This window comes from Hypanus sabinus, chromosome 7 (assembly GCF_030144855.1).
Source record: "Hypanus sabinus isolate sHypSab1 chromosome 7, sHypSab1.hap1, whole genome shotgun sequence".
NCBI lineage: Eukaryota > Metazoa > Chordata > Chondrichthyes > Myliobatiformes > Dasyatidae > Hypanus > Hypanus sabinus.
The window spans coordinates 42,125,566-42,140,776 of record NC_082712.1 but is presented as its reverse complement, the minus strand read 5'-3'; the positions used below and the strand labels follow the sequence as shown (position 1 = coordinate 42,140,776).

General features: G+C 42.6%; 1 protein-coding gene across 4 annotated transcripts in view; it reads right to left on the bottom strand.

Moving 5' to 3' along the window:
- Positions 1-15,211, bottom strand: part of gak (cyclin G associated kinase) — a 143,251-nt gene that overhangs the window by 112,122 nt on the left and 15,918 nt on the right. For all 4 annotated transcript variants that reach the window (XM_059974607.1, XM_059974609.1, XM_059974610.1 and 1 more), the window contains exons 3-5: positions 12,220-12,279; positions 8,368-8,482; positions 8,063-8,205 (exon numbers count right to left, since the gene is read on the bottom strand). In XM_059974607.1, coding sequence (XP_059830590.1) covers positions 8,063-8,205; positions 8,368-8,482; positions 12,220-12,279 — 318 coding nt within the window. The remainder of the gene's footprint in view (positions 1-8,062; positions 8,206-8,367; positions 8,483-12,219; positions 12,280-15,211) is intronic.

Sequence of the window (15,211 nt, the reverse complement as noted above, 5' to 3'; positions counted from 1 at the left end):
CAAAGAAATAAGTGCAGTAAGTAGTGAGGTCATGGATCATGTGTATATTATGGGAAAATAGGTATTTGAAGCCTTGAAACACATTAGGAAGGGCAGATCCCATAACCTCCAAGTCCATCTGTGGGCCTTATGGGAATCCAAGGAAGAAATTATGGAGGCTCTTGCAGAGATATTTACTTCATCAGGACTATGAATATTAATGAGATCTATACATCACATTCATGGAAACTAGTTATGTGGTTTAAGAAGTGTAAGAGAACCCACACATTTCGGCTTTGCCATGCCTATTTTCATCTTTACTTGCTCCCTTTTCCTAAAGCATCCAAACTCTTTGCTGCAGTCCAAGTTTCACTTTCTTTCATTTACCAGATAAAGATATTGCTTCATTTTCCCACTAACCTTAACTAGACAGACATCAGGCCCAAAGGTTTAAAACCTCCAATTACAGAATTATTCTCGCCAAACCTATCCTGTGTAATGAGATTACGCTACAGAAATTTAAGTCGTTCACCGAAAAGAGCCACTAGCCTCATTATTCTTGATATATCTGTAGTCCTTCATTTTTATGCTGTTTGTAAATCAACATGAATGCAGTTTGATTCAGTCCTTTTAAATAGTTAACATAAGTTCAACAGATCTAAACATAATACCTCTCGAAATAAGTCCCAGTACTTTGCCCTCATTTTGCAAGTGACTTGCTTACCTGTCTCCTACATTTCCTTTGTTCCTCAGTTTTGCGTATTATCCAAAACGCAAGTGATCTTCCTACTTTTCTTACCCAAATGTATCAGGTTACACTTCCTTCAAAAATAGTCACTTAACTCTCAATTGTGTTTTCTCATGTTTCTCAGAGATTTTTTTTAAATATCTGTTGCATATTTTTATACTCACTTGTTGCCAAATCCAAATTATTTACGCAGTAAAAAACTAGAAAAACTAAAAAACTAAGAAACAATGCAGAGAATTATTTCAACTATTTACACATTCAAATGCATTTTTAACCATTTTCTATCCTCTAAACTTGATGTTATATTGAAAGGAAATTTCCTCCATTGTGAAATGATTGCTGCCTATTCTATTGGGCAGCTTTCAATATATTTCTGCAAAAAAATATAAACATACACTTAAGTGGCCACTTTATTAGGTACACCTGTACACCTACTCATTAATACAAATATCTAATCAGTCAAACATGCACAGACATGGTCAAGAGGTTCAGTTGTTGTTCAGGCCATACATAAGAATAGTGTAGAAATGTGATCTGAATCACTTTGAATGTAGAATTATTGTTGGTGCCAGACAGGGTGGTATGAGTATCTTAGAAACTGATCTCTTGCAATTTTCATGCACACAATCTCCCAAAAAATCCAATGAGCGGTAAAAAAGCTTTGTTGATGAGAGAGGACAAGGGAGAATGGCCAGAATAGTTCAAGCTGACAGGAAGCCACCACAACTTGTGTCAGAGTTCAAAGTTCAATTCCGGCATCCTCTGTAACCTCTGTATATCTCCACCCTCCCCCCCACCCCGTGGAACATGTGGGTTTCCTCTGGGTGCTCCTACAGTCCTAACCCTTACAGGTTAATTGGTCATTGTAAACCCATGATGAGGTTAGGGCTAAATTGGGGTTGTTGGGGCTTGCTATCTCTAAATAAATGAACGCAAAAGTAACTCAAACGAGTTACAAAAGTGGTGCACAGAAGAACGTTTCTAAATGCACAACACATCAATCCTTGAAGTTAATGGTGTACAGCAGATCACACTAGGTTCCACACCTGTACGTAATGAAGTGGCTAGTTACTGTATCCCTATTCTTTTCCTTACTAAGAGTTCCAAAATCAGCAGCTTATGGAGCACAAAAGCTGAAAATGTGAGCATTAATAGAAACCAGAGAAAACTACTCAGCCCACTAAGCCTGCTGATTAGGGCAGCTGCAAAATTGGGCCAAAATATAATAATCCCAATGCATCTCAATTCATTAGAATCCAGCATATTACACTTGACCAACCCCCCCACCCCTTACCCAATACATAATCATTCAACAGGTAGGACTCCAGCACCAGCATCTACAGCAAGTTCCTGCTTATAGCCTTTTGACCTCAAAATGACATGTTTATTGCTGATCTTTTCCCTTCATTTACTAATCCTCAATACTAGTACTTCACCCTCAACAGAACATTTATCTAAACAGGAAGCATCAGCATGAGTTGATAGGAAATTAGTTTAAGTGACAAATGTAACACTTACCCAATAGGCTGGTATATGCCTCGGGGAAAAGGAAATCCAGCCACTCACCAACCCCACCTCCCGTACACGCAGGTGCTGTGAGAATCAAGTTTATGCCGCGCGTACACACACAATATCAAACTCACACCAGATACCGTTATGGAATACATCCCCCTTCTCTACCGCTCTCCACACAGAGCCAAGACCCGGGTCATTCTGCTGAGCAGCTGTCACTTCCCCCGGACTCAGTTCCAGCAACTGTTTAGTCCGCATTGCGGTCAGGTCACAGTAAGCTAGGGACATGGCGTCGTCAAAAACTCCCAAATGGTTCATGGCTCGCTCCAGCCTTCCTCTTCCCTCGGCCTTCACCGTGATAGCAAACTAACACATAGCCTTCACTCCAGGGGCAGGGACACTCTCCCACTCCTCGTCCTTCTCCTGTTCCCCCGGCTCCTGACGTGACAAAGCAGCCGCATCGACATTCTTGCTTCCTGGGCGGTACTTCAGGCTGAAATCATATACCGACAAGGCCGCCAGCCACTGATGTCCTGTGGCATCCAGCTTAGCCAAAGTCAGAATATAAGTGAGAGGATTATTATCTGTTCCCACCTCAAACTTGGCTCCGTACGGGTAATCGCTTAACTTGTCCACCACTGCCCACTTCAGCGCCAGGAACTCCAATTTGTGAATGGGATAGTTTCTCTCAGAGGGTGACAAGCTTCGGCTGACAAAGGCTACCAGTCTCAATGCTTTGCCATGCTCCTGGTACAGAATAGCCTCCAGACCCTCTCGGCTGGCATCCGTGTGCAGCACATATGGCTTCTGGGAATTGGCAAAAGCCAACACCGGGGCCTGGGTCAGTGCCCTTTTCAAAGATCGGAATGCCTCTTCACATCGATCATCCCATCTCGAACCAAAAGGTTCCGCTGGGTTCCAGTATCCTCCAGCGTCTTGTCACCCGTTCCCCTTCCTTTTCTTTCCCACTGGGGGATAGCCACACAACAGCTGAGTCAACGGGTGACACATTCTGGCGTACCCTTTCACGAACTGGCGGTAATACCCACAGAACTCCAAAAATGAGCGCAGAGCGCTCCCTTTCTGTGGTCTTGGCCAGGTGGTCACGGCCTCTATCTTGGCTGGATCAGTAGCCAGTCCCTCTTGCGAAATGATATGGCCAACGTAGCTGACCGACGACTTGCAGAACTGGCATTTGTCCAGGGAAAGCTTCAGTCCTTCCTCCTTAAGCCGGCTTAATAACTTTAACAGCCGCTCTTCATGTTCCTCCAAAGTCGATCCAAACACTATCAAATCGTCCAGGTACACCAGCACCTCCAACAGATTTATATCCCCCACAGTCCTCTCCATGAGCCTCTGGAATGTAGCTGCAGCCCCTGCTATGCCCTGGGGCATTCAGTCGAACTGGAAGAACCCCAGCGGGCAGATAAAGGCTGTCTTCTCTTTATCGCCCTCACTCATCGGGATCTGGTAATACCCACTCCTTAAGTCCAGCACACTGAACCATTTCGCTCCGCTCAGGCAGGCCAACGCGTCCTCGACCCTCGGGACGGTATATTGATCAGGGACAGTTCGCCGATTCAAAGTCCTGCAGTCAACACACATGCGCACCCTCCCATTCTTCTTCCATGCCACCACTATTGGGAATGCATGAGGACTTCGAGACTCAGCTATGATCCTGGCTTCCTTCAACTTGCACAAGTACTTCCGTACATCTTCAACATCTGCTGGGGCCAGCTGCCAGGATCTCTCTTGGAACGGGGTGTCCTCCGTCACCCGGATGGTGTGGCGAGTGCTTTTGGAGCAGCCCACATCAAACTCGCCCCGAGAAAAAACAGCTTCCATCTTCGGCATCTTCTCCATTAGCCTGTGTTTCCACTCCGGCAATACTGGAAAATCCCCAAAGTTAAAGGCTTCAGCGGTCAGCTCCCTTCGATGCTCCAATCCCTCCCCATTAGGGGTCCTCACTGGTGTGCTAGACATTACAGTCACCAGGAACAGATGCGCTAGTGGCATCCCCTCTTAAAGGTGATTTCTCTTGCCACAGTGTTCCTGACACTTACGGCTATACGCCTCACATGTACCACCCCTGTTCTCTGCACTTCGGGCCTCACCAGCGCCCCCGCTGGAAATCGTGTCTCCCCTTCAAGATCGTCCGGGCTATCTACTAACAGGGCTTCGCCCATTGGCACTCCGGAGAATCTGGGGATCCCCATCATGAGTGCTACCTCCCCTGGTCAAATCACCTTGGGCCTCGCCTGTGTACACCACACTGTCCCTCGTTTACACTCCAGGTCCAGCCCTTGAGGGGCAATCCCTTCTTCGAATACCGCTCAAAACACTGGATGCATCAAGAGGGCCTCCAGAAAGTGTTCCCCCCTTTTCTCCTTACACGCTCCCAGGAGCCGTCGCACAATGGGGGAGTTAGTCCCCACCAGGAAGGCAGCACCACTGGTTTCCACCGGGTCCGGACACACCAACACCAATATCTCAATAGCTTCGGACACTCCCACATCGCCCTCCGAGAGCTCCAATCTCACCGATAGGTACCCACCGTATGGATAGTCACCCTCGCTCACACCCCAAATCTGCAGGGCGTCAAATGGGGTTACAGGCAAATGCTTTAGATATTTGTTGTAGAAAGACCGGTACAATAAGGTCACCTGCGATCCCGTATCAAGAACGGCTTTTGCGTAAACTCGCTCTATCCGTAGATACACACCGGCACGGGGTCCTACCAGCCCATCCGGAATAGAGGCGTGGGCACCCAGTGGTCCCCTGGCTGATCTCTGGGAACGTGTTCCTCCTGAGGCTCCAGTCCATTCCCTCACTGAGCCTCTCCTAAGTTTCCCGACACCTCTCCCTTCTTAGTCGCAGGGGGGCTTGTCCTCCGCGGGACTCCTTGTCTCTCACAATCCCACCGCAAATGTTCCTCCTCTCCACAGCTATAGCACACCCTTGGCCGCCCACAGTCCAGCCTGAAATGCCCCTCTTTCCCACAGTTAAAGCACACACTGCCCACCGTCCCTCCTCTCCCAGGACAGCCCCCGGGAGTGAGTACCTTCACTGTTCTTCCACTCTAGAAAGGGGTCCCTACTCCCCTGGGGGTTTAGTCCTCCACCAAGCCACCACTTCCTGTATTGCTGAGGATCGCTCCCGGTGGCCTGTACCCCTTTTCCGCCCCAATGCTCTCTCTTCCTCCTGCACCTCTCTGATCAGTTGCCCGAAGGATGGAAGGGGGCCCTTCCTATTAAGCCTGACGGATAGTCCACGCCACCTTGTCCTCCTCCAGAGAGCTACTGAATACCTGACTCATCCTCACGCTAGCCACGTCAGGCGCCTTCACTACTCCCCGGCGCCGCAACCCCGTAAGCATCCCCTCCATCCGAAATATGTACTCGGAGAGCTTTTCCCCTCTCCATTGTTCCAGGCATTGGAACTCTGCTAACAGCAGCCAGGGTTCCCCTGACAACCCAAACGCTCCCTCCAAAACTTCTATGCATTCCTCCACTGAGGCCCCAAGCTTTTCAGTTTTCAACTCCCGGACTGTTTTGGCTGCTGAACCCCTCAAACTTCCCACCAATCGCCGCTTCTTCTCCTCCTCCGAGCCTGGCCACTCCTCTAACATCAAAGACGTATGCTCGTTCCAGGTCTCATAGTCCACCTCCCCATCCGGGGTAGGCTTGGCTCCGGAGAACACCCCCAGCTTCAGCCGTGGCCTCTCTGCCACTCCCGCCACGGAGTTAAGTGCGGCTGCCAGCACCGAGGCTGCCCCTCTACCTGGGGGGCGGGGCCTAGTCACGCCTCCCTCCTCCGACCTCCCTTTACTAGTGACCGGCACCTCTCCGGGGCCACCTCTAGCTCTGGCTCCTCCTCCGGTGTCTCCTCATCCTCACCCTCGGAGAGAGTGTGGAGCCCCCACGGCCCCTCCTCCCCGGAACACTGACCGTCGCCGGCAGTTCCAACGTCATGATGTCTGCACTCGTACGAACCAACACCCAACTAGACTCTACCTCTTTACCACACCGTCTAGCTAACAATTCCACCTGCCTAATGCCTTTTACCAAACTTAACCCCTGCACTAACCCCAAAACTCGAAAATCCACTCCGCTCTCTACACAGGCATACTGCACCGGTACATCTTCCAACTCACACCAGTTAACAATCTTATCTCTGTCCATCTCTGCTCTGCTGCCTGCGCGATTCCACAACCCGACAATCCAATCCGGGACGAGCACCCCACAAATGTAACACTTACCCAACAGGCTGGTATATGTCTAGGGCAGTGGTTCCCAACGTGGGGCGTACGCCCCACAGGGGGGTAATTTGATTTTTAAAGGGGGGCAATTCGGGAATGAGTTATTAACAGTGAATTTTTTCTAGTAAGTCTGTGTGAGTATGAGTGTGTGTGTGTGTTAATACATATGTGTACATATAGTATGCATACATAAAAATACGTGTGTATGTACATGTGTAATTGCGTATGTACTGTATATATAGTGTATCACCATCATTACAACCATCAAATGGCTTTCATAATTAATGAATTGACTGATGTAGGAAGGAACGAATGAACAAGTCCAAACGCGTAAGAAACTCGTACGAGGTCGCGCCAATGCTGCTTTTTGCAGTAGCTTTCGGTTCTTGGTGGTGTGAAGGTGTGTACATTGCGTCATCTCTTTTAAATGGTGTATCTGTCTTTGTATGCTGTAGAAATGAATCGGCATTGTTTTATTTATTTATTATTATTATTTTAATATCACTTAATGTTCTTTTTTTTTACAATTTCTTAGTAATTTCTTCCTCAGAACTTTAACAGTCCTTTGGTTCTTTTATTTTTCTCTTTCATGAATGCCATGTTCTTTGGAAGCTTGTTTAAACCAAGTTAATGGTCTTTTAGGCTTCCTCCAGGTGAATAGGAGTTCACTTTTTGAATAATAAGAATTATATATCACCACAGGGGGCATCAGGATTTTAGAGGTGATTAGGTGGGGCATTGCCAAAAAAAGGTTGGGAATCACTGGCCTAGGGGAAAAGGAGATCCAGCCACTCACCACCCCACCTCCCATACACACAGGTGCTGTGAGAATCAAGTTTATGCCGCGCATACACACACAATATCAAACTCACACCAGATACCGTTACGGAATACACTTTAAAGATTTTACTAAAACTAAAAGAGTACTATGCAATACAGTATATATGAAAGAAAAGAAAAAGTAAAAGGCGCCAGCTTATTAAAGTTCAGTCAGTTTAGTGCACATCATTGGAGCTCAACCATCGAACCATTCCACCCCTCGTCACTTTCCTCCAACCTCCGCGTCCTCGCATCTGGGACCACCCCGGTGGTTGACCGAGCAGTGCAGCGCATGTCCACCTTCCTCAGCGTCTCCTTCCCGCCTCTCCTGAAAAGACCGCGAAACCCCCAAGCTCCCAGCCTCACAAGACAAGGTAACATTCCCCATTGGTTAACAAATGAATACAATCCCCATATCAGCAAATCCAAAGCTAAACAACTGCGAGAGAAAACACTTATCAGACATAAAAGCATTCCTACTCTAGCAAACCAAAGAAGCCATCTTGATTACATACACAGTACATTGTACACAAACAACAAGCCAGGGACAAATGCTCCAGTCAACTCTATTTCTTTCAAATGTCCAACAACTAAAATTTCTCCAAAAGCATCAACTGGGACTTCTTGATGTGAACTCAGATTTCACCAGAAAAATAAATGGTGAAACAGCTTATTCTCAACATTATTTTTTTTTAAAATGAACTTCCACAACTAAGTGCTTTTTGTTTAACTTAGGTGTTACTTACTTTCAGATCTCGATGAATGATTGGTGGTTTCTGTTTGTGCATGTGTTGTACTCCACGGCAGGTCTGATAAAAGATTTTGAGCACAGTATTACATGGCAGAGAGCCATTCACTTCAGCTTTTTTTAAAAACTCCACCAACTGTCCTGGAAGCAGGAAGGAGAAAAACAAACAAACAATTACACCTAAAATTTAACTAAATTTTAATTTTAAAAAATTCTCTTTTTACCTAATCAGGCTAACATCAATCAAAACAATCATCCACCCAGCATTAAACATCACATCTCCAATATGCTTTAGAACCTTACCTTTACATAGTTCTGTGAGTATAAGAAATTCTCCTTGTCCAGTATCAGATTCTTCTTTTCCTATAGAGGCTGCTGAACTAAACTGTACAATGTTAGGATGCCCTGAAAGCTTTTTCTGAAATTGCTTTGTCAAGGAGAAGTATTAATAAATGTTTATACACGTCCATATTTTAATGTTGCTTTCACTTTGGTCACAAACAATGTTGCATTGCTTCATGAAGACATTACACCTATTGAAAACTCATTGTACATGTAGGACATGAGGAAAATATACCAACAAAGCACAAATATAGTAATTCTTCATTGAGTATAATCTATCCTGGCAAGCTCTTCCTACAGTTTCAATAAATGTGCCCAAGAGTCAATAAGTTTTGAGTACAATGGGGCACATTGCAAAAAGAATGTCAAAATGTAGTCAAAGAGGGAATATGTATTATGAGTTACAGAGGGAAAAAATAACAAGTTAAGCCACCTGCTACAGTGTCATTCACGGTGATGTTTACTGCCCTGAAGTGAAAAGACAGATTGTTAAAAAGTTCTCAAAAAGAAAATTATAGGTCCATAGCCCAATGAAAGTGTGAATTAGTAAGTGCTTGGAATGCATAGGCAACCTATGTTTATTCTGTGTGGGTGGAGAGGAAGCAGCAAGTGTAAAGCTCTGAACAAAGCAAAATACACCTGCCCATTCAATCCATCAGATCACTTAAACCTTGACTTACAGAGACAAGTATTCATCTCAATTCTGCCTTAGAGGAGTGTTCTGCCACCATTTACAAAACCAACTGAAACTCAATCAATCTATCAACTACTTCAAGTTAGTTACTACAGGCTACAAACCCCAATCTTAAGCTAAAGGACATAACAAATTGCGGCTTAAGTATACTGGCCTTGGTCTACCTTAAGGAACTTAAATTAAAACTGTCACTTGTTGCATATTTTATTTTGAATGACCATTACTTTTATCATGGTATGCTAAAGAATAGGTACTTATGGAAAACAGATCTCTCCAGCTGAATAGATGATACTTAGGCTTAAAAAAACCAGTAACTATCCCTCCTTCCAGTTTCTGCCTGTAAATTTTATGTAGCTGAATTACCAATGGAGTAGTTGTGGGGGATTGGGGCATGTATCAATAAAACATTAGAAATGGTTAATATAGGTGTCATATGACAATGCCAACCCAACTACAGAATTCCACCCCTCAAATACTTTGGTCATTCCAATGACAAGATGCAGTGCTGAATATATAATTATTTTTCTATTTTGAATACAGGCAGTCAAGATTAAACATTTAAAACAGGTCAATGAGCTTACTGTACTCTTAATACTGCTTTATGTTTATGGAATTCAAAAATGGACATCCTATGGAATTAGCATTAGTGGGTTAGTTTTTATGGGGGAGGAAAAAGTTATAGTGTTAATGAGATGCCATTCCTGACACAATAGTAATGAATCAAAGTATCATATTTAATTGCCATGTTATTTCACAGTAACAATTATTCATGTTTGAATGGAAACAGTAGTCATCTTAATTCTACTCACAATCCATTGCCCAGAGATAAGTGTCTTGAAACAGTAAGTATAGAGGTATTTCCTAGTTTGCCAAAAGGTATTTTTCTTCCAGTAACCCAGGCACAAAGATTAAACACTGGAACAAAACTATTTGAAAGATTGACCACAGCCTAGAAAAATTCTTGATGCAAAAGACTTATTATTTAATTCAATCTTGGGAAAATCTTATCAAACATTCAGAAATCTTCAAGAAAGCCCATTTATTTCATTGCTGTGAAATATGTTACTAAGTCCCAACAGAAACTTCAGATAGGTTTGAACAACATAACTAACTGTTGCACAGTTCAAATGTCAACAAAATACCTAAATTTCAGTATTAACAAATGTAGTTGTGATAGAAGTGTATGTAGTTTATATTACCCAATCAAACACTAACTGATGTATGCCCCAAGAAATACTTTGAAGGCAAAAAACAAATCACACAAAGTTAACAGATCATAAAAAAAGATTCACTTACGCAGTGAGATGCAGAATGCAATGTCTTCACTGTCTCCAGATATAATAATACTAATTTTTTACTAGTTTGCCAGAAGAGATTTGAAACAGTGAAAAGAAGGACAGAGTATTGGAAGAGAGAAAAATTAAAGACCCAACAGAAAGCAACACTGGAGGCTGTAAAAGTTCGGCAGGTTAGACAGCATCTATGGAAAGAGAAACTTTTCAAGTCAAAGACTGTTTTGTTTGTCAGACCATATCAAAATCAAATGTATTGTCATATGTACAAGTACATATGGGGGAGAAAAAAGCACAACTACAAAAACTTACTTCCAGTAGCACCACGGGCACACAGCATCACATAAGCAACATTCGCGAGAAAAGCTTAATTATGTACAATTTTTACAAGAAAAAAATACAATTAGAATTTAAAAAAATTAAAGTCAACTTTAGTATCAAGTGATCATAGTGTTTGTAATGAGCTAGAGGCAAATACAGTGTTAGTCCTGCTTCTCAAACCAAAATGGGGCAGTTAACAGCTAAAGTAACTTTAAGAGGCACAGACAGGTACGTCACTGACATGCTAGCAACAACATAGGCTACCCCATATCCAAGAACTACACAAATTATTTTATAACATTTCCTTTAATTACCTCAGGAAAACCACAAACATAATCTTTGTGAGTACACCCAAAAGGGTTTCTAACAAAATTACTATGTCTAGGCTACATAGCATTTTTACAAATAAATACAATTCTCGCAAATTTACTTATTTTGTCTGATGTAAAAGCAACAGTGAAAGAATACTTAAAAGGCTCCATTGTTTAGTGGGTAGTGACTGCACAAATCAGTAGAAAGTTCAAACCTTTAGTGCCAAATCATTGGGAACAATCTCACTGTTACTGCAGCAGTGAGCAAAGTGGAACATCACAAAATGGACCATCTCCCCAGAGGAACAAATGAAACTGCATCAAAGCAGAATGCTTGAAGCACTCTTCACAGCCTCAAGGCATTCCAAAGTTGTTGTGATGTGGGTAAAAGTAGTGTGAACAGGCACAAAAAAATAATACACACTGCAATGAAATAATAACCAGAGAAGCTGACATTTTAAATCAGAATAAAAGCTGGAGCAAAATGATTTGGAGGAAAATATTGCACTCAACATTTCTGTGCTGTCAAAAAGAAAAAAGGCAAATGAACCCTTGTGATTGGTTTGGAGGGGGGTGCTGATTTGGAGGTGACAGCATGTCTTTTAGGAAATGAAGGTAGAATGGAGGTACTTCAACCCAAAACATTCTAAGATATTTGACTGAGTCAGAATTGAAGGGAGTATCTTCTAGGCATTTTTGACAGTCTTTCTAATGACCGGTATTGTACAACAATAGTGCTAGACTTACTTTTATGCAGAAGTAAAGCATGGAGGGAAGAACAATAAAAAAGTTTTCACAGTTAATAGTTGGATCAGGGTTGATAGAGTAAATGTTTTATGTAACATTAAAATCATAAAGCTATAGTCAATGGGAAAAAAGCCCTATGGCCCAACTCATCTAAGCTGAACAAGCTGTCTATACAAGTCAGTCCCACTTGCCTGCATTTGGCCCTTATCCCTACACCTTTCCCATCTAAGTACCTAAAATATGTTATGCACACATAGAGGAAGCAGATACAAATTTAACACTCATTAACTTTTGTTGAGTTGACAGTGAAGGTATTATTCCATTATCACACATGCACCAGCAACAATTAAGGGCATAGAATTATGAGGCTGATTGGCACAGAAGATCTTCTGAATTATACAATTAAGAACATAAAAGCTACAGAACTCCAATTGACAGAAAAGGATACCATAAAGCAAACTTCCTGAATGATTGCTTTATTTTTCTCTTCCTCATTTGATAGAAGCCGCTGTAAAGCAAAACAAGATACTTTAATTTTTTAAAACAGTGTTGTCTTTGATTTTTAATGTCTATGTACACTGGTATTCAACTGAGTTCCTGCAGATAAAGCATTATCTGGCAAGAGTCATAAAACACAAAATATGATCGGCAAAACAGAAAGACATCCTGCATTACCATGTATAACTGATGTAAACAGCCTGCACTTACACAGCACTCCTATGATGAACAGTGCTAATATTGACCATGACCCATTAGGTGTGGCATCAAAAGTTTTACCCTTGACAATGGTTTGTCGGAGGATTTTTGAAGGGGAAAAGGAGATGCAAAAGTTGAGAAGATGAAGAACAAAATTCCAGAATTATGGTTAAGACTTTGAAAAGAGTGGTAATCATTAGTACAGCAAAATGTATGGGAACTTAGTAAGAGGTCATCAATGCAGGAACAGAATCGGAAGTGTGAATGCATGCAGATGAGAGTGGAATTTTAAGCAAATGGAAGATGGAATTCTTGAAGCCAGTCGGAAGAGTAATGGAATCATTTTGTAATCATTGATAACAAAAGCATAGGTGGTAGAGAAATTGAACAACTTAAGTCACGAACACCTGAGCAGTGATGGGTGAAGTTGCAGAGATAGAGATGAAATATCATTATCCTGCAAAGTAAATAGGCCAGCACTTGCTTCATGACACACAAGATGATGTGATTACAAACACTTTGGAGTGCCCAGGAATTGATGGATAGATTAGGGAGCTCACTGCAGGAACTAAAGTCAACAACCCTCAATCATTCACAAAATGCTGCTGGAACACAGCAGGTCAGGCTGCTGTGGACAGGTCTCATTGGTCCACCAAACATTTGTACCAGAAGCAATATAAAACATCCAGGTGGTCTTTTGCAAACTTGAGATGTGCAGCAATTTTTTTTGTTTGAAGAACAGTGGTTTCTTCGATGAATGTTCCACAAATGTCATTTTTGTTCAGTGTTTTTCTTAGTGAACACATGAACAAAGATTTTAGCAAGTTCCAGACATTTCTGCAGGTCTTTTGCTGGTACCCTTGAGTTCTTTTTTCACCTCCTTCAACATTGCACGTTGTGCTCAGTGTGATCCTTGCAGTTTGCCCACTCCTAAGGACTGTAGCAACAGTACTGAGTTTCCTCTATTTATAGACAATTTCTCTTACTGTGGACTGATGAACATTGAGGTCTTTAGAAATGTTTTTGTCAATTTTTCCAGCTTCATGCATCTCTACAATTCTTCTTCTAATGTCCTCTGAAAGTTGTTTTGATTGAGGCATAGTGCACATAAACAGATCTTTCTTGAGAAAAGCAGACTCTGTTAGTAACCTGACTTTGTGTGTCTTTTTTTTTTAAATAGGGCAGGGCACCTCTACAACTCACACCTCCAATCTCATTACATCCAACTCCAAATAGCATTTGTAGAAGACATTACTCCAGAGGTTCACATATTTTATCCAACAAATACATGTAATATTGGGTCATTTTTCTTAATGAATAAATTAACAAGTGTAATGTATTTTGAGTTATTTATTTAACTCAACTGGGTTAAATATCAATTTAATCCAATTAAATTGGGCTCTCTTTATCTAGTTTTACGACCTATGTGAAGATCTGATCACATTTTAGGTCATATTTATGCAGGAATAGAGAAAATTCTACAGGATTCACAAAGTTTCTAACACCACTGTAAGCAATTTAGGTAGACATAGTGATAGCCTGACAAGAGTGATAGAGTGCGAGAGCACAGTAAAAGGTCATTCTGCCCCTCTAATCTGTACTAGACTGTTACTCAGCCTCATCCCATTGAGTCATACCTGGACCAGAACCCTCCATACCACTCCTATCCACATACCTATCCAAATTTCTCTTAAACGTTGAAATTGAACCTGTATTTACCACTTACACTGGCATCACCAGTTCCATACTTGCATTACCCTCTGAGTGAAGAAATTCCCTGTCAAGTTCCCTTAAATATTTTACTTTTCACCATAAATCTCTGACCTCTAGTTTTAGTCTCGCCCAACATCAGTGGGAAAAGCCTACTTGCATTTGCCCTATCTATACCCCTCATAATTTTGTATAACTCCATTCAATCTCCCCTCATTCTCCTACAGCGAACCAAGTACTAAACTATAACTCAGGTCCCAGCAAATTCCTTGTAAATTTTCTCTGTACTCCTTCAATCTTACTGATATCGGTCCTGTCGGTAGGTGACCAGAACAGCACAATACTCCAGATCAGGCCTCTCCAATGTTTTATACAACTTCATTATAACATACCAGTACTCAATACTATGATTTACAGAAGGCAGTGTGCCAAAAGCTCGTCTTGCCATCATATCTAGCTGTGAGTCATGTTCCTGTACTCCTATACACAATACTATGAATTCCTGTACTCAAAATGATGATTTATAAAGGCCAAAGTGCCAAAAGCTCTCTTTACAACCCAATGTACCTGTGACACCACTTCCAAGATTTATGGATCGTATTCCCAGATCCCTCTTTTCTACCACATCCCTCTGTGCCCAGCCATTCACTGTGTAAGTCCTACCCTGGTTTTTCCACCCAAAGTGCAACACCTGTCTGCATTAAATTCCATCTGTCATATTTCAGCACATCCCTGCCATTCAGCTGGTCCAGATCCTGCTGGAAACTTTGATAGTTTTCCGCAGGGATTGCTCTCTACGCAACTCCCTTGTCCACTCGTCACCCCCATCCCTTCCCACCGATTTCCCTCCTGGCACTTATCCTTGTAAGCGGAACAAGTGCTACAACTGCCCTTACACTTCCTCCCTCACCACCATTCAGGGCCCCAGACAGTCCTTCCAGGTGAGGCGACACTTCACCTATGAGTCAGCTGGTGTGGTATACTGCGTCCGGTGCTCCCGATGTGGCTTTTTATATATTGGTGAGACCTGACGC